Source organism: Nycticebus coucang, chromosome 7 (genome assembly GCF_027406575.1).
Source record: "Nycticebus coucang isolate mNycCou1 chromosome 7, mNycCou1.pri, whole genome shotgun sequence".
Classification (NCBI taxonomy): domain Eukaryota; kingdom Metazoa; phylum Chordata; class Mammalia; order Primates; family Lorisidae; genus Nycticebus; species Nycticebus coucang.
In genome coordinates, this window is record NC_069786.1 from 120,745,195 (window position 1) to 120,772,708 (window position 27,514).

At 39.1% G+C, this 27,514-nt stretch overlaps 1 protein-coding gene across 1 annotated transcript; it reads right to left on the reverse strand.

Annotated features, from left to right (window-relative positions):
• Nucleotides 1-21,759: 21,759 nt before the first annotated feature.
• On the reverse strand, nt 21,760-27,287 carry SCG2 (secretogranin II). The gene is made up of 2 exons (XM_053598035.1): nt 27,085-27,287; nt 21,760-24,104 (listed from the first exon to the last, which is right to left on the reverse strand). Exon 2 carries the CDS (start codon nt 24,088-24,090, stop codon nt 22,246-22,248), a length of 1,845 nt encoding a protein of 614 aa, XP_053454010.1. The 5' UTR covers nt 24,091-24,104; nt 27,085-27,287; the 3' UTR covers nt 21,760-22,245.
• Between the last annotated feature and the right edge of the window lie 227 nt (nt 27,288-27,514).

Below are 27,514 nucleotides of genomic sequence, written 5' to 3' on the forward strand. Positions count from 1 at the left end.
CAAAAGTATATTGTTTTAATCCACTAAGTTTGTGGTAACTGGTTATGCAGCAATATAAAACTAACACAGCCATTGAACATTGACCATTCCATTCAAATAATTGTGTCTAAAAAAAAGCTTATAAACCAATTGTTTTGAATTAAAAGCAATTTCTAGAGGAGGACATTAATAACTTTTTCAAAGCATAGTTTGACTAGTATTTTATATATTTAATGAGATTTCCTTTTAATGTTATTTACCAGAATTCAAAAGAAAGCATCTGAAGGGAGGAAGGCAGGAGAGCAGGGGAAAACTATGCCTGGGCCATATTTCTTGTCACAGTCTAGACCAGGGGCTGTAGGGTGGCATGTGAGCACATCAGCAGCAAATAAGCAAATACAAGAATATATAGGCTCACTCCGTAGGGGCAGTGTGCTGTGGTGTGGAAAGGATGTTCTCTCTACTCATCATCTCAAGCCATTAGTAAAAATACCAAGGACTTAGGCCAAGCTTAGGAATGGAATTGTGTGCCAAATCTATTAAATGGCCTATAAGAATAAAGGAATAAAATGCAAAAACCTTATGACAAATAACATTATCCACATTAAGGATATCAGCCAAGTTTACCTTTAGGAAATAAATAACAATCAAGTCACATTTAGGGCAGAGAAAGTTGTGTAACACTTCAAACATAAACATAATGGCTCAAGTGTTGAATCATCAAGATCTTGGATCAGTGAGTGGAAAGGAAACATAAAAAAAGTTAATGTGGGCTTGCAAATAAAACAGAAAAGATGGATTCATTCATAAAAACATTGAGATAAAAGTAGTTATCTACATGTAAAAGATAATATTAGGTCCCTATCTAAAAGCACATAATTTTTTAAAAATCTAGGTAAACTAAAACCTAAATGAATGCAACAAAAATTTGAAACTTCGAGAAAAATATTTGAGGATGGATGTGCTAATTACTCTATTCTAAATACTACATATTATGTTTTGAAACATCACTATGTACCCCATGATTATGCATAATTATTTTTAATTAGAATAAATAAATAAATATAAATACATTTTTTAAAAATGCTTTTTTGGAGAAAGTATAGGAGATTTTTATGACCATGATAGAAAAGGATTTAGTAAATGTGAAACAAATTGTACTAACTATAAAGAACAAAAACACTGAAAATTAAACTACCTTTAAAAATGGAAAAATCTTATGCAAAACATCATAAGGGAAATTAAAACATAAGCACTGCCTGAAAGAAGAAATTTTAAAACTATATAACTACCAAGTCTTAATGATAAAAAATAGAAAATCTGAATGGAATAATGAGTAAAGAAATGAATCAGTAATCAAAAAACTTCCCCACAAAGAAAAGTCCAAGAACAGATGGTATCACTGGTGAATTCTACCACATGCTTAAACATGAATTAACACTGATGCTATTCAAATTCTTTCAAAAATTGATGAGGAGGGAACATTTCCAAACACATTTTGTAAGGCCTGTATTATCCTGATACCATAGTCAGACTAACATATTACAAAAAAATAAAGAAAAGAAAACTATAGACCTATAACCCTGATGAATGCAGATGCAAAAATTCTCATCAAAAACCCAACAAATGGAATTCAACAGCACATTACAACAATTATACACCATGATCAAGTGGTATTTGTTCATGTAATGAAAGGATGATTCAGCAAACACAAATCAATAAAGTGATACACTACATTAACGGAATAAAGGATAAAAATCATATGATCATCTCAGTAGATGCAGAAAAAAACATCTGACAAAATTCACCATCCTTTTGTGATAAAAAACTCCTAATAAATGAGGTATAGAAGAAATGTACCTTGACATAATAAAGGTTGCCAAGCACACACTAATATAATATTCAACAGAGAAAAGTTGAAAGCTTTTCCTCTAAGATCATGAACAAGAAAAAGATTCCCACTCTCACCATTTCTATTCAACACATTACTGGAAGTCCTAGAGAGAAAAATTAAGCAAGATAAAAGACATTCAGATCAGTAATGAAGGTGTAAAATTATCTCTGTTTATGGTTGACATGGTCTTACATACAGAAAATCTTTTTTTTTTTTTTTTTTTTTTGTAGAGACAGAGTCTCACATACCACCCTCAGGTAGAGTGCCGTGGCATCACACAGCTCACAGCAACCTCTAACTCTTGGGCTTACGCGATTCTCTTGCCTCAGCCTCCCGAGCAGCTGGGACTACAGGCGCCCGCCACAACACCCGACTATTATTTTGTTGCAGTTTGGCCGGGGCTGGGTTTGAACCCGCCACCCTCGGCATATGGGGCCTGCGCCCTACTCACTGAGCCACAGGCGCCGCCCTAGAAAATCTTAAAGACTTCATTAAAAAAAAAAAACACTGTTAGAAAATTTGGTAAAGCTTCAGGATATAAAATTAACATACGAATGTAGCAGCATTCTATGCCTTCACTACAAAGTACATAAAAAGAAATTAGGAAAATATCTTGCTTACAATAACAACAAAAATAATAAGAAATAGATATCACCTCCTTGGTATAGATATCACCTCCTGTATAATCTGAAAACTATAAACATTGATGAAAGAAATTGAAGAAGACACAAATAAATGGAAAGATATCTCATGTTCATGGATTGGAAGAGTTAATATTGTTAAAGCGTCTACACAAACCTAAGTGATCTACGGATTCAGTGCAATTTCTACCAAAATTCCAATGGCATTTTTTGATAGTTGATTTCATACGTCAGCTTGACAAGTCTGGTAAACATTATTTCTTGGTACATCTGTGAGGGTGTTTCCAGAAGACATTAACACTGAAAAGAGAAAATCACTCTCACTAATGCAAGAATGCATTATCATTATCATTAAGGCGCTGAATAGAATAAAAATATAGAAGCAGGAAGATTTTTCCCTCCTTGTTTGAGCTGGAACATCTATCTTTTCCTGCACTTGGATACTGGCATTCTGGTTCTTGGGCCTTTAGGTTCCACACTGAATTAAATCACTGGCTTTCCTGATCCTCCAACTTGTAGACAACATATCAAGGAACTTTTTAGTCTCCATAGTCATATGAGCAAATTCTCATAGTATACATACAAATATACATATATATAATATTTACTCTATTTCCCTAGAAAATACTGGTGACTAATACAGAATTGTACAGGAGAAAAACAATCCTAAAATTCATATGACATTACCAAAGACCCTGACTAGCTAAACTAACCTTGAGAAAGAAGAAGAAGAAAGCTAGAGGCATCATGCTTCCTGATTTCATATTACATTGTATATTTCATATTATATTGCGAACATATATGGTACATACAATATAATATGGTATCAGTATAAAAACAGATGCATAGACCAATGAAACATGATAACAATCCCAGAAACAAACCTATGCATATGTGCTCAACTAAACTTCAACAAGGTTGCCAGGAATGCATCTCTTCAATATATGATGCTGGGCAATCTGGACATCCATATCCAGAAGAAAGAGTCTAGTTAGACTCTCTCTCTGTCTCACCTTATACCAAAAACCAAATGAAATGGATTAAAGACTTAAATCTAACACCTGAAACTATGAAAGTAATAAAAGAAAACATTGAGAAAAAGCTTAAGGACCTTGGTCTGGGCAAGGACTTCTTGAGTAATACCCCAAAGCATAGGCAGCCAAAGCAAAATTAGAAAAATGGGATCACATAAAGCTAAAAAGTTTTTGCACAGCAAAGGAATCAATTAACAAAGTGAAGAGATAATCTACAGAATGGGAGAAAATATTTGCAAACCACCTGTCTAACAGATGATTAATACCTAGAATATATAAGGAGCTCCAACAACTCAATAGGAAAAAGTTAAATAATATGATTAAAAATGGGCAAAGGATCTGAAATGAAAATTTTCAAAAGAAGACAAATGGTCAACAGGTATATAAAAAATGCTCAACGTCATTAGTCATCAGAGAAATGCAAATCAAATGTATAATGAGATATCTCATACAGTTAAAATGGCTTTTATCGAAAAAACAAGGCAATAACAAAAGCTGCTGAGGATGTGGAGAGTGGAGACCTCTCGTGCACTGTTGGTGGGAACGTAAATTAATGCAACCCCTGTGGGGAACAGTATGGAGGATCCCCCAAAAATCTAAAAATAGAGCTACCATCCAACCCAGCAATCTCACTGCTGTCTATATATCCCAAGGAGGGGAATTCAGTATATCGAAAAGATATCTGCACTCCCATGTTTACTACAGCTCTATTCACAATACACAAGATTCAGAGTCAATCTAAGTGTCTGTCCATGGATGAATGGACAGAGAAATTGTGGTACATACACAAGATGGAATATTATATGGTCACAAAAAGGAATGAAATCTTGCCATTTGTGACAATATGGTTGAAACTGGAGAACACTATGTTAAGGGAAATAAGCCAAGCACAGAAAGGCAAATCTTGCATATTCACACTCATATGTGTGATCTAAATGTTAAAACAATTGATTTCATGGAGATGGAGAGTAGAATGATGGTTGCCAGAGGATGGAAAGGATGGAAAGGGAGAGATAAAGTGAGGATAATTAATGAATACAAAAATATAGTTTGATAGTTAGACAGAATGAACAATATTTGATAGCACAACAAAGTGTAATCAAGAATAAGTTAGAATATACATTAAAATAACTAAAAGAGTGAAACTGGAATGTTCCTAACACAAAGAAATGATAAATGCCTGAGGTGATGGATACCTCAATTACTCTGATTTGATTAATTCATACTGTATGACTGCATCAAGACATCACAGGTACTATACACCCTACAAAGACCTAACAACTATTACCCATGATAATTATTTCTTACTCTTTAGCTCATTTCTGTTCCAAAGGTTTATCATAAAAGTTTTAAAAATTATCAGACGATAAAATAAAGAATCGGCTGTTGACTTGCAGCATACAATACATGATAAAATCACCAGAGAAAGAATGTTTTCATAACTTTTTCAGCACTCTGTGGCAGAATAGCTTGGTCTTCATTTCCCACATATAGTTTATCTTCACATAACGCATAATTTCTAATCTTTCCCACTGACCCCATCCCCAACCTAATGACAGTCTGGCAAATTTCTGAATCACACAGGTCATAGCAAAGGTCATGACATAATTGGGTAGCACAATGAAAGCTAGCCAGGGCAACCACTTCAAGTACTTCCACCACCACCTGAAACTTGGAAGAGCTAGCTTCTCTTAACTTCTTATATCTGAGTGTACTTTGCTCTAGTCTCCAGGCTGTCTTTGAAAGGAGAATGTCCTTTGCCATCCATCAAGAAAGAGTTGGGAAAATAGAAATAAGTTGCTGCTAATTGTCTTTCAGATTTCACCCTGTGATAAATTAAAAACTCTGTTCTCTGCACAAGATTCTCAAAACTATGCGACCATGGCAGAAGCTGGAGGTACACAGGAGTGGTCTTCGCAGCTCATTCAAATGTAACTTCTAATTATAACATTCACTAAAAAAATTAAAATTTCCAAGAAAACATTAACTAGCAGAGACACCATGACAACAGGATCAACCCTGCACTGATTTTGGCAAACTAGGACATCGGGCCTTCTGTTCTGCTCCCCTCTGTAGTTTGCCCCAGGTATTGACCCATTAGCACACACCAAGGACTCAGGCCTCAGTGGTAGGGAAGAAAACTAAGCAAAAAGAGCCATGAAAGCTGTGAGGGGGAGAACTTCTCTTGGCTTTCTGGCTGAGGCATCACATCCCAGCAACTGCAGCTGACTTCTCTTTAGAAGACTAGCACTCTGCTTAGGTAAGAGATAAGACCTCAGTATCAAGGTTCTCCAGTTTATACTACATTCCCTGTGAAGTGTCTCAGTATAGAAGAGGTTGGAATACAATTACTTTCCTAGAGTAAATTCTATGTGCTATTTACACACAAGGTTGGAAAAGAATAAAAATATTTCTTCTTATTTGTTTTCCTTTTAAATGAATGTCTCTTCAGATTGGATGGAAGAACCTCAAGTCCTTCTCACCTTTCCCATCTCTGGGGGAATTATTGGTTCCCAGTGATCCAATGGAAGCTGCTCATCAGAATGAGGTAGGGAACACTGGAGGCATATTTAACTTGCAGAGTATTTTCTGGATGAATCAATTTCATTAACTTTATAGCAGAAGGTACTGGCTTTCCTGGTGCCCAATGACCTATTAAAGATTCCATGAGTCACCTCTTTTCTTCTTTTACAGTCAATAAATGTGATTACCACAGGGCCAGAGCATCACTCCAGGTGCATGAATATATCCCCTTAGGACATTTCCACCCTCCTCCCTATGGCCTCCCTACCACTCTCAAAAGTTTAAGACTGAATGGTGCTGTTCCTCAAAAAACAGTATAATTGTCCCCTTTTCTCCTGTTCCCATCCAAAATCTTCTGTTATACCTTTTAGAGGAAGAGATAGTTTCTCTCCTGAAAGTTCAGGGACAGTAGGAAGGACACATCCTTTCCTATTCACCATCCATGTGCTATTCAGGATAGTCTATTATCAGGAGGGCCTAAACCTTTCATTGTCGCGGACCGCCAGTCGTTGGGCCTCAGTCCGAGGGTGTTCAGGGTGAACGTTACAGGTGGATTGAAAGGTCGACGCAGGGTGAATTGACAGACTACTACACACCACGGGTGATGAAGAAAGTAGCTGCACTTTATTGATTTTTAAGTCTGGTATTTATACATTTTCTTTCCAGGGTTAAAACAATGTAATCATTATTTTGCTTATGCTTACAAATTATCTTTGTGTCTCCAATTATCTTTGTGTCTCCATATGTGGTTTATCATGCATTATATGTTTTCAAGGTTTTGCTCTTTGGAGGGAGGTGGTTTATTTTTTCAAGGTTTTTGCTCTAGGGAAGTGGTTTTATCAGTAACACCTGGTTACTTCCCCTTATCTAGGAATGTTAAGGTTTGTGACTTCTCTTAGTTCTATAACTCTTTTCAGTTTCTTATGATCTTATTTAAAAACAGCTGAACATATTCTTTTATGTATAATGCTTGACTACTTCTATATATTTTTACTCTAATTAGTAACTATATTTTGATTCATAGTTAATTGCTTGTTAAACATTAAACTACTTTATTGATTTGTGTTACATATGAAAATTAGTGAAGTAAGATGTTTTTCTAAGTAAAGTTTTATTGCAGATGGTGATAATGCATGTTGTGTTAGAGAAAAGTTTTTCTGTGAGAGGCACCGTGGATGGTGGGTGTGCATATCGTGATGGAACATTTTGTTTGCCGTTTTCTGCATTCTCTCAATACATTGTCTCAATTCACTGACATTCATGGTGGGAGCGTGCTCCCTTGGAGACATTAAGTCTCCTTTGGTTATATGAGATTATGGACAAGTAAGTCATTGTGTTTATCCTCAGTTCCTTAAAACAATCAGGCATTTAAACTTGACAAACAGGTTTTAGACAGGTTTTAGGCTTTTATGCCGCACCTCATGAGTTCCTACGTTCACTAAAAGGCATGCTAGGCAACTTATGCGCTGCTGTTGCAAGCCAGGGGGACTGGGGGTAACGCTCCGGGGAGCACAGACCGCCTAACCACGTACTTTACAACGCGGACAGAGCCATCCCACCACGGCCAGATGCCGGGGGTGCGGCATTTCATTCCACTGTTAGAGATAAGCATAAATCCAATAAGTTCCTCCTGGACAGGAATCAATACCACAGCATAAAATGACAACATTGTCTTCATGGACAAGACATTCTCAGACCCATGAATACAAATGCTGAGGTGGATGAGCCCTACAGATCATCTGGTCCCCAATTATTTTTACAAATGGGGAAATTGAGATTGGAACAATATAAAATTATCTGACATACACAGTTAATTCCGACCAGGACATGGACCCAGATCTTCCGATTCCTCACCTGCTGCTCCAAGAGGAAGAAGATAAAGATGCATATAAAGAGAGAGTATGTCTACTGGAGGACAGAAAAGGGTCATAGGAAGAAAAAATGTCAGAAAATAGAAAATCCAGTGATGACAAAGAGAATGCATTTATATCTCAATTGCCCCAGACTAATTAGAGAGCCAAGAGGAATTACAGAGTTACAGGAGCAACATCTCTGCTCTCCCCTACCACACCCAGAAACAACACTCCCATGAGCAGCAGATCAGCCTTACCAGGGAGCTTGCTTGTTACAAATGCACAGTCTCAGCCCCCGAGCCCCAGGACCTATTGAACCAGAATCTTCATTTTAACATGGTCAGTGATTCACATGCACACTAAAGTAGGAAAAGCATCAGCCGGGGCACAGGGAGTTCCACAGAAAGGAAATCAGGCTTCCTGAGCCCAAGCCCTTCTCCTGCCATCATCCTTCCAGAGCCCCTGCAGAAGTCAGCCTCAGGCTTGACGCAACACCCTGTTATTTCTAGACCCCAATTCCCAGGATTTATTGCATAGCTCCAAAATTCTCAAAGAGGAATGTGTGGGAAGTGGGGGGCACCAAAATGTCCCTGAACATTTGGAATAGGATCTCACAGGAATGCCTATATCTTAGTTCTGTTTTGCATATTTTTGTTTTCTGTTGTTTTGATTGATTTGTGTTCACTTTGCTATTGCGTCTGTCCATTTCAAGTATCTGTATCTCACTGCTGAGTGGGCAAATCCAAGCTCTTCCTCAGAGTCTTCCCTAAAGGTCTCACCCTGGCGCTACCCTAGTAGCTAATACAGAGTTTTGCTTTACAGACTTTTCCCAAATAAGGATTTTTATAAGGCAGTTGTCCTTACTAGACTGTGAGCAACTCAAAGGCAAAATTCAGTTTTATTTATCTTTACCGGACTGACCACCAAGGCCATACATTTAATAAGCAACAGATAATAAATAATTTAAAATGCAAAATGAATGAATAGGTAGTTGGATGGATGGACTGAAGTAGTATGGAGTAGAATGAATTCAGCAGAAAGTTAAACTCTCATTCTTCTGGCTTTGGTTCCCATATCCTACTGTTAATTCTCTTATACCCTGACCCCATCACAGAACTCACGGGCTTTGAGCTGTTTCATCCATTACAGAGGAGGCGGTCAGACACTCTGAGTGCTTCTGTGTCCTGAAACGCAGTGAAAAATCCATGGGCTGCAATTTGTAACATGCAATCAATAAATTGCATCACTTTGAAATCCTCAGGTTACAGTTACCATCCAACATGTTTTCACCCCAAGAACACAATTTTCCTTCTCACACTCTGTTGTTGATTTATAATATACATGCAAGGGAAGAAACATATTATCAAAGGAAAGGGGAAAAGGGAGCATTTTTTTCTCTTTTGCACAGCATTCCTGACCACCAAAAAATGAAAAAGTTACAAAGTATATAAAATCTTAAAAATAACCATTTCCGGGCGGCGCCTGTGGCTCAGTGAGTAGGGCGCCGGCCCCATATGCCAAGGGTGGCGGGTTCAAACCCAGCCCCAGCCAAACTGCAACAACAACAACAAAAAATAGCCGGGCGTTGTGGTGGGCGCCTGTAGTCCCAGTTGCTGGGGAGGCTGAGGCAAGAGAATCGTGTAAGCCCAAGAGTTAGAGGTTGCTGTGAGCTGTGTGACACCACGGTACTCTACCGAGGGCGGTACAGTGAAACTCGGTCTCTACAAAAAAAAAAATAAAAAAAAATAACCATTTCCTGGAAGTACTTTGCACACACAGCAAAAGTACTCTCTGCAGCCACTTGCTGGCACTGCATTATTATATAACTATAATAACAATACTCACCACAAGATTACAAAATTCAACTGTTACTCACATACAAAAAGAAAAGTCAGTATCTGCATTTTGCCTATAACTAATCTAGTCTTTCTTCTGAACCTTCATCACTGGATTAGCAGAAGAACAAATTAATCCATTGAATAATAAAATAACTTAAAGTCTCTTTAGGAAAGAAACTTCCATTTGTTGAAGATACTAAGGTCTCTTAATGTCCCAACTTCTCTTCTTTATCTTTAAAATAGTTTGGCTTACAGTGTAGGGGGGGTAGGAGGAAAGCTTATGTGTCCTGGGAACCCCTGGAAAGAGTTGTGGTCCTCTGGTGAAATGTCATCATTTCATTTTGGTCTCTGGGTGTTACGTACATGGAAGTGCATCTCTCAGGATCCCCCTTCAAAAAATAATCCTCTGGCCAGGTGCAAGGAGTTATTTGAGAGCTTCCAGCTGGCAGCTCCTTCAGGGTCTGGCTCAACTTTCCGGCTGGGCTCACACTCTTCTTGAGTGATCCTGGCCAGTGTTTGAGAAGACAGTGATAACCTAGTCATGCTCTTCTTGTGACGGCCACATGCCCATGTCGGAGCAAGGCGGTATGAGGCCTGGCCATTTCTTCCCAAGGCAGGGCTAGTCTTAAGACAAGCTTTGCTCTGGAGCCCCCCATTGGACTGCCAGTGACTTTATGTGTCTGTATCTCTGAATCTGTCTCAAGGCTTTCCCTGTCCTAGTCTCCTGTCGCTCTGAGACAATGTCCCTTGTCCAGCTGAAGTACTATGCATGCTTGTCCTGCTGGCTTTTCAGGCTAACATCTGTCTGATCAAACTCATAGCCTGTCTCAGTCTATCACTGCTTGTTACGTGGCCCCTGGCCAAGTCAGCCTGACGTCAGTCTTCCCCGGACACTTTCTTCTAAGTACAGTCATGAGCCACATAACAACATTTCTGTCAATGATGGAACACATATATGATGACGACAGTCCCTTAAGATTATGCTGAAAAACTTCTTTTGCCTAATGACGTCCCTGCCATCATACATCAGAGCACAATGTATGACTCCTGTGTTTGTGGTGATGCTACTGGAAACAGACCACAGCCAGTCACATTCAAGTGTACCAGAATAGCACATAGCCCTTGATACTGATAAGAAAGACTATGTTACTGGTTATCTGGTTATTATACTCTACTTTTATCATTATTTTAAAATGTACTCCTACTTTTATAAGACAAAAAGTTAACTTTAGAGCCGCCTCAGGCAGGGCCCTCAGGAGGTATTTCAGAAGAAGGCATTGCTATTACAGACGGTGACAGCTCCATGCACATTGACCCAGAAAGAACTTACAGTGGGACAAAATGTGGTGGTGGAAGATAGTGCTACTGGTGATTCTGACCTTGTGTGGGCCTACACTAATGTATGTATTTTTGCTTTAGTTTAAAAAAGAAAAAAGTTTGTAGAGTTAAAAAAATGAATAATTTAAAAAATAGAAAAAATCTTGGAGAATAAAGATATAAAGAAAGAAAATTTTTTGTGCAGCTGTACAATGAGTATATTAAGCTGAGTATTATTACAAAAGAGTCAGAAAGTTTTAAAATTTTTAAAAGTTTATGAAGTAAAAATGTTACAGTAAGCTAAGGTTAATGTATTATTGAAGAAAGAAAAACTTTTGCTGTAATTTAGTGCAGCCTGAGTGTTGGTCTTTATAAAGTCTGCAGAGTGTGCTGTGATGTCCTGGGCCATTCACTCCCCTCTCCCTCACTGCCGCACCCAGAGCAACTTCCAGTCCCAAAGCCCCATTCATGTTAATACCCTATAGATGAACCACTTTTTATCTTTATGCTGCATTTTACTGTACCTTTTCCATGTTTAGGTATTTTAGGTATTTAGGTATTTTTAGGTATTTCTGAGGAATGAACTGTGACAAGCTCATCTTGGGCCATGCTCATCTCTGGGCATTCACTATGGTAAGAGGATAGAAGACCACGATTAATCAACCAGAGGCCTCCATGGGCTCTACACCTGCGGTTTGGGAGATGCCAAGTTCACCAGCCCCAGCACACACATGTGGAATAGGGAGAGGCAGGTCCCCAAAGCAGGATGTGCTGATGTGACCAGGAAAAAAGAGGCTGAGCATGCCCAAACCAAAGCAAACAAAAAGATTGCATCACTCCTCTCTATATGTTCTATTTCCTCAAGAGGCTCAATGTTTTATCACAGAGTTACATATGAAAGGACAATTACAATAGAATATGGTAAGTGTTTTTGAAGGAATAGCTACTGCAATGAAGGGAAAGATTTAATCATTTCCTTCTTCGTAGTAATTAGGAAGGTAAAGGCAGGGTGTACAGAAGAGGAAGCAAGAGAACATAGTGTCTGAAACTTCATAAAGTTGGATCTTAAAGATCAACAAAACTTGGCAGAAAGACAAGAGCAGAGGACCATGCATGTGAAAGAAATAAAACATGCCAAGTCTCTAAAGCACAAAGCATCATGACAGAACACCTTTCTTCTCCTGAATTCTATCATTGGAGCAACTCCATGGAGGTGTGCCAGGTTTCAGAACAGATTCGACCCTACACATCTCTGGCCTTAATATCCCCTAGTCCTAAAATGCTTCCAATTCATAGCAAATAAGAATAAACTGTGTGTGCACAAAATCAGGCTGGTCTGCTGGCATACTCATCCTTTATAGCTATTTTTCTTTAATTTTATGGCTAGAGCTACATCGGCAGAAAAGTTCAGGATTTTAGCTGAGTAAAGGATATTAACTCTATATGAAAACAAGATGGGGAAGGTATATTAGGTGATATTAGAAATTTTTAAATGTATTTATATTTTAAATACGTGTACTAAATTGTCATGTAAACATATATATGTGTGTGTATGAGTAAGCTTAATAAATGGAATACTCCATATGCCTGTTATATGAAAAATACTATTTTATTATACGTATATTATGCACATGAATACATATTATTACCTTATATTAGGAAGACACTTTTCACATAATGTACAGACTCAAAAATAAAGACTTTATACTGAGTTTTGGACTCCAAGAGTTCTAGTTGTAATACAGGTTCAGTGTATTTGAACACATCATTCTCAAAAATAAAACCTTTAGCTTATCTCTGACTAGAGATGAATAGAAATATAGAACATATAATTAGAAACTCTTCCCATTCATTTTCTTGTTCCATGTAGCTTTTCTTTAATAATATGAGCCTTATCAGGATCAAATTTTAAGCTCAATAAATAAAAAGCACAGATCACAGCTTACTCTACCCAGCACTCAGGAAAGGTTGCTAAATCATTAAAGAGGCTCAGGCTGACACTGCTGTCTCCTTATTTTTATTTTCTTAAAGATGCAGGAAGCCCGCAGGTTAAAGCACAAAATTCCTTCCACCACCGTCATGAATTTGAGGCGCCTCCTGCACTGTGCTGATTTCACACCGTAGAACGGTTCAATGCCACAACCCTGACTCTCCTGCTGCCATAGCAACTTGTTGGTTCAGAATGAATCGAATTAAAGGATTATCACCAAGGAGGAGGGAGAGGGGTTCTGCTTTATTCACTTTTTAGTCAATCACTGTGCAATGCCTATGAATAGGGAGGCTTGGAAGGAAGAATTTAGTTGTTCCTTTTAAAATCTATGTTGCATTTTTAAAAAACACCATAGTTTCAAATATCCACCTTAAGTTTACAGTGTCAGTTTATCATTGCATCATCTTTGGGCAGCAGAGAACAAAACTTTTTTAAGTCTTCATTTTCTCATTGCAAATTCATCTTTTTCAAAAAATGATGGGATTTGGGCAGTATATAAAAAGAATCATATTAAATTAAAACTTGATCTCATCAATTTCCCCTGCCCATGTAGGGTAATTTGAGCAGGACTTGAAATTCTAAGCTTAAAATAGACCTGAAGTGTTGGTTCATACCTCCCACAGACTTCTAAACATTACCATTCCCACAAAATGGCCCCAGTTAAATAGTACCCCGTGACAGATGGACTCAGAACTTGTTGCTTCATTACAAACCACCGCCCCAAAATAGCTGCCGTGTGAGAAATAATCCTGTTTGTAAATGGAACAAAAGTCCTTTCACAACGTGACTTATTTGCGCAGAAAGGCGCTATCTGAATCCCTTATATGTCTCTCCCTACACGCTGTCTAATAGAAGGATCTACACGTTACCAGCGGTCAGTAGTAGTTCCGGGTTAATTGATTGGACACATTTATCTTATATTTAGCTATTACTTTGTTCCAGGCACTGAAAAGCCACTTTACACACATTGTCAACAAATTCTTACAGTAGCCCTGAAAGGTACGTGTAATCCCCACCTTTAGATCCAGCTAGGTTAAAAGACGGTCCCAGCAAGCAGGGAAGCCAGGCCTTTCCTCCTCTTGCTCTTCCTATTAGCCCTCAAATCTCTCCTCCAAGTCAAAGTTGTAATGCATCAGGTCAGAGAACTTTCTGGAATTGAAATGTGAATGCTCTTGGAGCTGAGCCAGGAACTGACATGCCAATCAACATTAGAAAGGCTAAATTGTCACGTGGTGGCCCAGGCTCACCCACTAAGACATGTGTGAAAATGCAATTGTTCAAAACAGCAAGCTCGCGAGTGTTTCTAAATCTAAGGATTGGAAAAGTACCATCTAGAAGTGGATGCCACTGTGGGAATCTAGGATAGAGTTCAAACTCAAATTAAGCCAAAATTTGATATTCTTCAGAGAATGGTACGATTCTGAAATGTCAGGTGTTCTGAAAGCACCAAGGTCAGAGAGCTCCACAGATGACCATGCGGAGGGCACAGCAGGTTCTTCACACTTGTCTATTAATTTGAGCTGAATTTACAGAAGACAGGGGCTCTGCCGAGCACCACAGAGCAGAGAGGAAGACATGCTCAGTAACATCTGCTCATTTATTCAACACAGCTTTGGAGCAGCTCACATGAAAGAGGCAGTGTTGGGCATTGTAGGGAATACTGGCTTCAAAGAACTTATAATTTAATAGGTAAGACAGAAGGTCAGTACAGCTATACACAGCTGTGTAGCAAGATGGACTGAAGTCAAGAATTTGAAAGCCAAGGAAAAGGAGCAAGGAAGGTAGCAGTGTATGCACCAAGCCTTGAAGGATGACTACAATACTACAGACACGGGAAAGAGGCGTACAACAGGCTGAGGAATCCAAACTCCAGCACGAGCTGCAGCAGCAGGAAATACCAGTGTGGCTGTTACGTCCCTCCATCCGGGCACAGACCAGGTAGCCCACGCTTTGCCTCACCCTTCCGCCCCAGCACCCACAGTTCCTCCCTGATATCCAGAAGTCACATCAATGATAATGATTTAATGAAAGGGCATAAAGAGGGAAAAAAAGTCTGTGAAAATAACAAACCTCAGGGTATTAACAATGTATTTTTCCGCGAAACTGCCCTGCAAATAGAAAACAGAGTGGATGCAGACTTATGCAAACGGTGTGGAAATTAACTATAAATACGCATGTGCCTTTGGTTCTCCAGAAAAAAAAACAAAACTGCTGACGGTTGCTGTAATAAACCATCCAGAAGGTAGATACAATATGAACATTTGCAGACATGTTATTATCTTCGTTCCAAATCAAAGGCTTAAACTCACCAGGAAAACTCCACTATTTTTTCAGTCTCCATTTCTTTTCACCCTTAAGAAGTTTTCTGATCAAAGCCCATGGGTCTTCCCAGCCTTCCAACTGCCAGGAGTAATAGTCACAGCATAAACAGCATTAGCAGAGGAGCTCCGTATTCAGGCTGGTGTAACTTTTATCAGCATGTGTCTAATCTTCACAGCATTATAATAACAGTCATTTTTCTCTTCTGTGGATAAAAATAACTGTAATTCTCACCTAATACTGATAAAAATACCAAAAGCACTATAATTTTGTAATGTTGGAAAACTATGGCAACATGGAGGACTGCCTGATCATGGCCTGGGTCCTTCTGATAATGCATTAGTTAAACTGAAAACATAACTGGTCCTACTTTTCACAAGCTAGGAGCTCCTACCCATTCCCTTCCTGCTAAGTTCCTCCAAAGCTACTGCTATTTCTCCTTTAGGCAAAGGTGGAAGACTTGGTAAAGGAGTTGAAATCTGAATCAAGAATTTTATTTCCACCATTAATTTAGTCCATGAAATTTTTAAATGAGTCCTATTAAATCTATATTGAAAAATTAGTTTAAAATTTTTAAACTCCAGTAAAATTTTGACTTGATAAAATTGATAGAACAAGGTTGATATAATAATTTATATAACAAAATTGTATCCTTATCAAGTATCTCTGCTCCTTGAACAAGGATCTATTTAGTTTCACTCTTCTGGATTTAGAGTTAATCTCCATTCTTCCTATTTCTTCTCCTTTCTCCTTCTCCTTTTTCGTTCTCAATTCATTCATTCATTCAACAACTACTTTTTCATGTATTTACTATGTCCCAGCTACTGATCTAGGGAGCTAGAGATACAACAATGGATAAAATAAAGTCATAACTGTCCTCAGGAACGTTATATGCTAGTAATGATGGAGAAGTAGGGAATCAAATAAGATAAAATTGAAAATAGAGAATGTTCAGTGTAATAAGTGCTAAGAAAAAAAAAATGTCAAGCAAGGAAAGGGGATAGGAAAGGTGTGTGGAAACTGAAGTTTTTAAAAGACTGGCACCAAGAAGTCAATATTTGAACAAAGACTTGAAGGAGGCAAGGGGAGAAAATCATGTGTTATTTGGGGAAGCAGCATTTCTGAAAAATAAAACAGCAAATAGAAAAGTCTTAAGATGAGGATATGTTTGACGTTTTTGAGAGCAGTGAGGTCAGTACCACTAGACAGGAGTGTGGAAGAGAGTCTCAGGAAATTAGTCCAGTCCGAGTCATGTGGACCTTTGCAAATCAGAGCAATAACCTTCACTCCCCATCTTGGTGTCATCTAATCCACACTATAATGGGATCACATTATTACCATATTTAAAATGTAGTGAAAGGAAAGAGTGGAAACAAACCAACAGAAAGATATTCAAGTAACCCAGGTGAGAGATTATCATGGCTTGTAGCATGTTGGTAACAGTGGACGTAGTGAGAAAATGAAATGTGAATATATTTGGGGACTGGCACAATAAAACTCGATGCTAGCTTATGAATGGATAATAAGACAAAGAGTGAGTGGAATCTGTGGTGAAATAAATAAAAAGACATGGATTTTAATCTGAGCAACTGCAATAGAAAAATCTGTGAAAGGAGCTTGAATTTCATCAAGGAGTGGGAAATCAAGAATTCTTCTACGGCCATGTTACATTTGAGACACATATTGGACATCAAAGAGGAGATGTCATCTACACAGCTGAATTGATGAGTTTGGAGTTCACAGAAATATTGTAATCTGGACATACAGATTTGGAAGTTATTGGCCAATGGTTGGCAGTAAAAGCAATAAGAAGCAAGTGCAGACAGAAGAGACGAGGGTTCCAAGGTCTGGGCTCTGGTGTCCAGTGTTTGAAGATGGAGAAGATAAGAAGCACAGCAAAGGGGAGTGAAAAAGAATGGCCTCTGTTTCAGGGGGAGGACCAGTGTCCAGTGGCCTGGACACCAAGCAAAGAAGGTGGTGAAAAGTTAAAAAGTGATTGGCTGATGCTGCTAAGCCACATAATATAAGGGCTTAGAATTAATTGATCATCAGATTTGTCAATATGGAAGTCATGGTTTATCTTGACAGGAGTGATTTCCGTGGAGAGGTGGGGACAAAAGTCTCATGCAAAGGATTTGAGAATGGGAAGGGAGAAAGGAGGTAAATACAGACCACTCCTTAAAGGGGCTCTCTCTGTCAGGGAAGAAGCAGCACAGGGCCTTAGATGTCGGACTAAGTGGGGTCAGCAGACAGCTCTTGCTTGCTTGTTCTATTGGCTTTGTAGATGAAAGCAAGCTGCCTGTTTATGTGCTGATAGCAATGACTCACTAGGGAGAGAAAACTTACTGAAAGGAGGCTCTACAGTCCATTAGAAGGCAGAGCTGAGTGAAAGGGGTCATAAGACTGCAGCACATACCCATCTCCTGGCCTCCCTACAAAAACAGGAACACAGACAGCAAGCGTATCACCAGAGAGGCAGGTGGGTGGGTCAAAGCCAAGATGGGGATCCGTAGACCTTTTCATCAGGGTTGCATCAGTTTTCTTTTGCAGTGAAACAGGAAGCCAGATAATCACCCCAGAGTGTGGACTGTTGGATAGTTTCAGACATGGGAAAAAGTCTGATATTATTGTTTAAGGAGTGAGAGAGTGAATGGCTTAGGGTATGTGAGGATTACTGGACAGGTTTATGGGCCGCTTGAGGGCAGTGCTCATGAAGTTGAAGTGAAATCGCTCAGTGTGTGTGGGTGTGTGTCTCACTCCAGCCACATTCAGTTGCAGGGGAGAAGGTAAGGGTACTGGACTTAAGGAGGGTGGTTTAGCTAAGAGATTGCAATGGAACATGAGAAGCAGAAGAGAGTTAGGATGTTTACAAGGGAGGGATCAAAATGACTCACCATGAAGTTCATTCTTGACAAGGTGGATGGTGAAGAATAAAAGGGATGACAGAGGGTGAGGAAATGGTAAGACACGTGGACTCCTTTGTGTGTGTGGAGTTGGGGATGTATAGCGATTACTCCAACCACAGCCCCAAGGGAAGGATACTGGAAATGAAGTTACTGCTACAGTGAAATATTTGACTTTGAGATTTAGGAAAGTGTGCAGTTATTAGTAAGGAAAAGATGAAGGGCATCTTTTCCTTACTGATAAGAGGGTGGATCCTGGGGTAGTGGAAAAGCCATCTTACAGATAACGAAGTCAACAAGAGTTACGACAGATGCAGTGCTAGAAAGAAGCCACTACCTAATGAGTGAAAAGTGACCTAGGGCAGTAGATGCTTGTGATGGCAAGCAGTATTAAGTGATGGCAAGAGATTCAATGTTGGATATTTTTAGGGAAGAAAGAAGAAAAATGTTATTATAGGCACCTCAAGGAGCAACGGCTACAAGGGAAGCAGCAACCTTAGGGGAAAGGTGGGTTTCACTTAGAGCAATGAGTTGAAGACAATATTCATAAAAGGGAGGAAAGGTGCAAGATATTTGCTCATCACTGCCCAAATCAAAGGACATAGTGAAACAGGTGATGGATTAAGGTAAGGGCTGGAGTTTGAGTCCAAAATCTTGACATACGAAGTTTTAGTGAGGTTTTAATGTGGGAGAACAGGGACGACTTGAAAATCCTGTTACATATTAAGAACACAATCAGCCACACAAGAGAAAAATTCAATTTAATTCAAGTTGGGGGGAGGGGGTGGGCTTGGTGTGCTCTCCCCTAACGGGCACGGTGTAAGAGGATACGGTACGCTTCCTGGATGAGGGGCACAAGTACAAACGGGGACCTTACCTAACAAATGCAAACATTGCGACCTGATCATTTGTGTCCTCATATCAATCTGAAATTTTTTTTTAAACACATAATCAGATTAGTCTTAATTGTCCCCAAGGCAAATAGGTTCTGTGAGTGAGGAGGGTAGGGAAAAATCGGTGGGTGGGGATCTTATAAGAGTAGTCAAGATCCCATCTGATTCCTACTGAGTGAGACAGAGACTCCTGCAAGGGGCCAGTGTGCTGCACAGGCCGTCTCTTCCTCCTGCCTGGGGCATACGCAGAGGGTGTCTAGCTGGGGGGCTTGGGCAACACCTGACTTCTAATAAATAAACCTTCTGAGTGGGGAGGGAGCAATGTTGCTCCAACTAATTTATCATCCACACCCTTGCATGGTACTTAGAGCTTAGTTTCTTATGCTAGGGAGCAACATTTTTATGGAAAAAAAAAAACCCCACTTTGAATCAGAAATAAGTCTGATGAGTCAATAGCTGAGGAGATGGTGGTACTGCAAAATGGCAAGATGCTTGCTGACTGATGTCTGTGGGAGGCCAGGGGGAGAGTATATATCTCAAATTAAAATATCTCCCCAACTGCCAATCATGATGCTTGAACAGTCTCTGTTACAGAACTCTGCAATGTCAAGCTTAACTGAAGCTTTAAAATGAAGCAACATGAAAAAATAAACTGAAGCCGTATGATGTATCTGGAAGAGTGCAGACCTTGGCATGCCCCTGGTCTGTGTGTAAATCCCAGCCCAGGGCCTCATCAGCTGTGTCATGTTGATGAACTTGCTCTCATTGCCTAACCTCTCAGCAGAATGTTAAACGTTCATCCCTGTGAAGGCAAATTTCCTGTGGGTGGAGATGCGTGTGCCAAGTTTGTGTTTCTGCTTATGGCTACCATGAAAAAAGTCACATACTTTACTTGGAATCCATGGAGTGACTGACTGCATGATACAGAAGGTTGGAGAAAGTGGGCGGAAGGTGTATGTGGACACCTACCAAGAATAGAATATAAACATACCATACGTGTGCTCTGGGGCCTCCCCAGATGTCTGACTTCATGCACAGGAAAGCATCAGGCCCACATGCAAGGGCACAGCCCCGAGAATTGTGACCAAAATCCTCCTCTGCCTCTAACCTCTGAACAAGCAAAGCTGCTTATTTCACCCCTCCTACTTCCAAATAAGGTCAGTCTCGGGGGGCTATAGAGAGAGTTAGCTGATAACTCATGCAAAAGCCCCTCCTGTGAGTAAACACCCATACTGTATAAGCTGGGGAGATGGTGGTACTGCAAAATGGCAAGATGCTTGCTGACTGATGTCTGTGTGAGGTCAGGAGGAGTTCCCAGGACCACATTATGGGGTGGAAACTCCCTGTCTTGGAAGCATTTGAGGGTAAAGAAACACTGTAGAGATCATTGCCTCTAACTTCCCTTCCACTTAGAGATTCTATCTAAATATTGCATGGCAGTTGGACAGAAAGGAGTCTGGGAAAATTATAAATTAGGAAAATCTATGTTCAGTGTTTACCCAAAGACTTCCAGGCCCTCCCACTGCTTTCTGACAGTTCAGGGATCATCCCCTGCCCCTAAGACACAGGCATGTGTACACACACACACACACAATGCATAGGCACTCACACACGTGTCCTCCCTTGGAGGTGACCCACGATGAACCCTCAGTAACATACCAAGGCACTTACAGGGAAGTACTTCTACCCAACATCCCATCTCCCCAGCCCAAAGGGCACTTCTCAGAGAGGCAGTGTAATGAAGGGGTTAAGAACATAGACTTGAACAACTCATAATTCTAGGTGACTCTGGGAAAGCTATTTAACCTGTCTGAGTTTTGTTTCTACTGATGTAAAAGGGAAGGTTAGAAAGAGATTGTGGACAGGGGCTTAGCGTGGTCTAAACAAGGTAAAGTGGGCAAAGTAAGTTTAGTATAAAGCCCTGAGCACCACAAGCTCTCAGATAGTAACTACGATTTATTTCTGTTTATGACCATTGTTGTTTGTTTTTCCATATATTTTCTTGCTGCCGTCGTCAATGCTTTGTTGATGTGTTAGGGTGCAGATACTGCAGTGTACTGTAATAATTATGCACTGCCCACCTGGGTGGGAGAGAGGGCTGGTCTGTTTTTGTTGTGACTGTGCCCATTCACTTATCTAAAAGTTTGGAAGTCTTTTGGCTCCTCTGGAGCCATATAAAAGAGGCAGCAGCTTTCTCTTCTGGGGAGCAAAGTGACGTGGGAACAGGCAGTTTGTTTCAAGTGTGTAGTCATTTTTGATTGCTGTGTACATAGCATTTTATCTTTTTTCTGTTTTTGCAGATTATGGGTATTGAAAACAAATTTCTTTTATTTTTCTATGAATCAATAGTAAAAGATATACATATTACAGCAAAAGGCTTATTCTATAAATCATAGATGTGACAAAAACCATATAGTCAATCATAGTGGGCTGTTCCAGGAAGCTGCCTTCTCCAAGCATACACACATTTAAAAACTATTTCTTACCTGGTTGGCTGGGGAAGGTAATGATTTTCTCTTCTGGCTTGCTCCATCATCATTATTTCTGGTTTCCAGAATGAAGAGTCCAAAGTTGACCAGAAATAACATTTATTAATCAACAATAAAGCACACAATAGAAAAGGCCTTATAAATAAAACTATATAATTATAATGCTTTATTATTTTTCTGCTCCAGTACTCCACTAAACACTACAGACAGTAACAAAATAATTCAATAAATATTAAAAACTTTCAAGAGAATTATAGGACACTCTTTATCACATGTAAGCATCAGCAATGCCACAGCCATTTAGATACACTATTAAACACTATCATAGATATCTTTCTTAAGTAATGAACATAATGGATTTTTTATCCAGGAGTCATAACATTTACACACATCCATACACAAGAGAACAGCTCAGAGGAAGTGAAGCAGACTCCCCAGTCTCCTGGTGCATCTGCCTGTACATCAGTGAAAGATAGTACAGTGTTAACAGCAGAGAAGTCAATACACTAAGAGAAATGCTGGGGGTTGCTTGGGGTGGGAGGACGGAGAGTCAGGCGATCAGTGAAAGCTGCTTACATGTTTTCCATTGCTCTCTTTGCAAGATGCTCTTTTCCCTTTTCCGCCTTTTCTTGGTTGAGGTATTCCAGCACTTTCATCAGCAGATCTTCATCCAGGTACTGTCTGTTGGGGCTGCCGTCATTCTTTGGAGGCCCCACAGGAAGCCTCTTGCTAACCGGGGCCAGCTTGTCAGTCTCCTGAGAGCTGCCTTGATTAGAAGCCTCTTGGATGGTTTTCTCAACTTGGTCTTCTTCCGGTAGGTCATCTTCAGACGAACCTTGACCGGGAGCACGCTTCACCTGGTTTGAATTCATGATCTCAGGATATTTTACTAGCATCCTGGCCAAGTACTCTCCCAATTCTTGATCCTTGTCATTCAGGTTTTCATACACCATTGGTTTGTTTTCAACATCTGACATCCAGGTGGCTTTGGGAAGCTGGTTTCCTCTAGATTTTCCTGGGCCATAGGGAAGTCTTGGCAGAACCTTCTCTCGGTTGTATGGATTGGGGAAATATGGAGGTTTCTGATTTGCTGCACCCTCCATCCCTAAAAGATTTAAAATGTCCTCAACACTGAGTCCATCTGGTAGGGCCTCTGGCCCAGCACGACCAGCTGTTTTGGGGTAGCCACTCTTGGAGAGCACTTTATTTTGGAACAGGTCTGGATGATCTAAGTCAGCCTCTGAGATGTCATCTAGGTCAACCGGAAGGTCAAGCTCCTGCTCTGGTTCTGCTGATGCACTTGGCTTCTCCCCAGTTTTGAGCATGTCAATTAGATCTTCAGGGGGTATCTGTAAATTCCTTGAGATTTCTATCAGCTGATAAATAGACTGAGAATCAAGTGGTTTCTCGAAAAGCCTGGTTGCCCTGTCCCCATTTAGCCCATTCAGTGACCTCCCACTTCCCACAGCTTTCACTAACCTTTTCAAATAGGCAACAACTTTGGAGACATCATCTGAAAGTTGGTCTTTGCTCTCTTTCTGGAGATCTTCATCCTGGAGAGCCAGTTGCCCCGAACGTTTCATTTCATCAGTGATTTGTTCATTTTTTTCTATATTCTCTTTGCTGTCTCTCACCTCTTCCTGGGTTTGACTCTCTATTTTCTCCTCCACTGGGTTCCAGTCTTCTCCCCCAACCACATCTTCATAGGCGATGTTATTGGCCTTGTAGACATCATCTTCGTCGTCAGTGTAAAGTTTTTGCTCCTCGTCAACCTTCTCACGCTTCTGGCTGTTTGGTCCTGCCAGCTTTCCCAGCTCTTGGAAGACAGATTCCAGTGTAGCCAGACTTTGAGGAGTGTATTGTTCCTCCACTATTTCATTTGTGCGTTTAAAGGGGTTGTCCCTGGAATTGTCTTCATACATAAGAGGGAATTGCATGTGCTTGAGCTTTCTCTCTGGCCACTGCTGTGCCTCATAATCGTCACTCATATCCATCAAATTCAAGGCATAGGGCTTGTTTTCTTTCAGTGCAGACTGGGGCTCATTTTCAGCCTGTCTCAAAGCTTCAAGTATTATCCTCATCCAGTCATCTTCACTCAGTGAATCCCTTGAACTTTCTGGCAAGTGACTGTCATCACCACTTTCTTTCTGCTGAAGGGGAACAGAGAGACCTTGGTAGGGATTGTAGTCGGGGCTGCTTTCTTCCTTATGGGCTTGTTGTCGGAGCTTTTCTATATACTCCAAAGCCTTGATCATGTCAGGATTGGGAAGCTTTTGGACATTTTCCGATCTTGGGTCTGGTTCTCTTTGAAGCAACTGGTTTCGCTGAAATGAAGCTGCTTCAGCCCCAGATACGAGGAAAATTAAAGGGATAAGAAGTAGGGCTGCTCCAAGCTGGTAGGTCTTAGCTTCTGCCATGTTTGAAAGATTTCCTTAAAGCATAGAAAACATGAATTAACACAAATGAAACAAACTATAAGTCAGTATAGCAAAAGAAATAATTGGCCATTGAGGGAGGGAAATCACAGCAGAGATTATATCACATTAAATTTAGGACAACTGTTTTTTAAAATCCATTAGTATTTCCTATATGACCCCCACAAGGTAACTATGGGGAACTTTAGCAACACTCTTACTTACTGACATTAAAATTGCATAGCATTCTCTTAGCTAAAACAACAACCAAAGCACTGATAAGAGATTTCTCAAATTTTATTTTTTCATTTGCAAAACATGTACTTTGAATTTTAGTACATGCTGTTTCTTTTAAATAAAGGAGAAAAGACTTTGCAAGATGTTTTAGGTCTCTTATACAGCATTCTTTGAAATCATTGGTAAAATGATTCATTGGCTCAAATCAAAACATGCATGTATACACACACACAAACACACAATTATGTCCCTAAAGTTTTGTCAAAAAGCATGTGGTGTATTTCTCAAATTGTCCATCTAACTTTGTTGTTGAAATACAGCAGCAGGGACATGACCATTTACAAGGAGAGTTACCATCCGTTAGTGTCCATCACACTGAACTATCTCCTAGGGGGGGTTTAGTGACATATATTTTCCATAACCAGCCTATTCTCAATCTGATACTAAATCCAACTATCAATTAATAACCACCAGAGCATGGGTCTTCTCAGATCTCAGCTAGAAGACTAAACCAATGAAGTTTCTTTCTGTGTAAATATGCTGAAATAATAAACTTTTAAAATCTATATGCTCCCTATTTCTTCTAATAATTTTATTGTAACTGTCTTGCAAAATGCAATTGTGGTTATACTTTTCATCAGCCCTTGAGAGCATATAGTAAATAATAACAGATGCTACAGAGAGAACATAAGTTTTTTTAACTAGTCTATTTCTAAACTTGAGAGTGCTCAGATTCAGTTTGTCTTAAGTCTATGTCTATTTTGGTATGGACCTGTGAAATTTCAAATGACTCATACTCTCAGAAAATCTTAAAATAACCACTATATAACTCCCAATTTAGATAAACACAGATGATGTGTTCAATTCTTCCTGCTTAAAAATCTTCATTCATTTTTCTCCAGTGCCTTAAAATCTCACATATGAATTAGGAAGAGGATTTTTTTTTTACCTGTTTTATATTTGGCATTACTAACATGGAAAAAAAATTTAATATTTGAAAATTTTTTGTAAATAAAATGAATGTAGAAGAAGCTTATAGAAGTTCATAATATCTTTACTGGATCGTGGTTGTATGATGAATAAACTAAGTTATAGCTATATAATTTTCTGTTAGCTTAGATATCAATTGTAGGAAATAATAATTTTTTCACTAGATCATATTAATAATTGGGTAAGGTTTTCAGTGCTTAAAGCCTCCAAATGGTTTTAATTATAGCAAAATTTTTAGCATAGATACATATATTTATTAAAATGATTTCTATTTACCAGACCATTTAATTTACTGAAAGAAAAAACTCAACAGGCATTTTAGATAATACTTCCAATATATTTACTATAAACAAATCTCCACTATAAGTAATTTCATTCATAAAATTCTTAGGTTTAAATGAAACATTCTTCATATTATATCAGGATTAATTTGGGTTTAGTAATAAATTTTCAACATTGACATATGAAATGGTAATATTAAAAAACCCTATCGAGGCTATTTTCTTTGAAACCACTATCTCAAAATGTTTTTAACATATAGGTTATGTGCTTGTCGGTAGAATTATTATGAAAATGGGCTTTCCTGTAGAGTTGGAGCAGAAGACTCATTTGCAATTTTTTTAAACAGCAGCCTAACAAGTGCTACCTTTTGGCTATCTCTTCAGGACCACTTTGGACAACATAGTTTTTGTCTTTGAGTCTTACTCAAAGGATTTCTTTCCCAGATAGCAGCTCTTTCAAGTAATAAAGATGTTTTCAACAACTACAGTATGTTTATAGGATTGGATTTAAATTGAATTTCCTGAAATACAAATAACAGGGACATTATTTCTTCCTTGATAGCTATGACTAAAACCTCTCAAGTTAAAATGTCCTTTCTATTGAAAGCAGACTACAGCATTAACACAAGCAAATAGATAGATCTAATTTGAGCAATTCAGCTAGTTGGGAAACTGAAAAAAAACAAATACTTACTCCAGTCAAAATATTTGGCAAAATATTGTACAATCTCTTTCGATCAAAACATAATAACAATAATAATTCACACAGTTATGAATGTTTTCATTATATATTCAAAATTAACATTTCTCTGTAATTCATGATTATATCCAAACTATAACCCAAGATAATATTTTACCCTGGGTAAAAGAGGAAGCCTGAGTTCAGGATCATTCTAAGCTACTTTCCTGGGACTAAAATTAAGAGATAATAGTGTAAATCCTTCAAATGCACCAGTGAAGAAAATAATTATATATAGTTACTTTAGAGCTCCCAAAAGGTAAATATCAGAGAAAAAAATTAGTTCGAAAATCGGTTATCTCCATGACTAATGTGTTTACCAACAATTGAGCCCTTGGAAACCTACTGTTAAGAATATTAAGCATATAAACTATACCCTTGGCGTTGTATGTGTTTCTTAGAGGAAGAAACAATATATAATGGAAAGAAACAAGGTATCAGGCTTGTTTAACTTTACGTTAATATGTATATTGACGCTAAAACCCTTAACTTTTTCACTCTTCTCATATATGGTTATCTAAACAACATTCTCCTTGGTGAATATCCAACATCAAATAGTATAAATCATAGGCTAAATTATCTGTACACATGGATCTCGGGTCCTTACATTGGCTGGTGAGCAGCAGGTTGCTATTCAGTTATTCTACAAATACAGGCTTGCCAAAGGTTTGTTTTCTTCCTTGCTAGTAATTAAGAGAAGAACATGCAATTTAGAACTTTCCAGCAAATCAAGGAGAAAAGCAGCCTTACCTCTTTTCTTACACGGCAGAGAAGGTCTAGGGCAGGTGCCTCGGGTCCTCCAGGACAGCGGCTCGGGCCGTTTCAGCACCCGGACAGCTCCTCGGCTTATAGGGAGCCGCGGCGCCGGGCTCCGCACTGCCACACTGACGTCACCGGCCGCAGCCACGAACCCAGCGCCAGCGAGCTTTTTCAAAGAACCCCAGAGAAAATAATCACTTCATATATATATATATTTTTTAAATGTTGCATGCTTACGCCACCTGTCTTTTTGTGGCAAAAATTGCAGTTTTCTTTTTTCTTTGATCAAAATCTTTGAGACTTTGTGCACTATTTCCTCTACAAAGAAAGAAATCTGTCAGACACACAGGGCTAATTTCACAAGATAATCTCGTCTATGTTCTGACATCTTGCTATCAGAGTTTCTTTCCTGGTCTTGCTG

Excerpts from the sequence above, each read along its gene's own strand:
- SCG2 (XM_053598035.1), bottom strand. The coding sequence starts at position 24,090 with ATGGCAGAAGCTAAGACCTACCAGCTTGGAGCAGCCCTACTTCTTATC.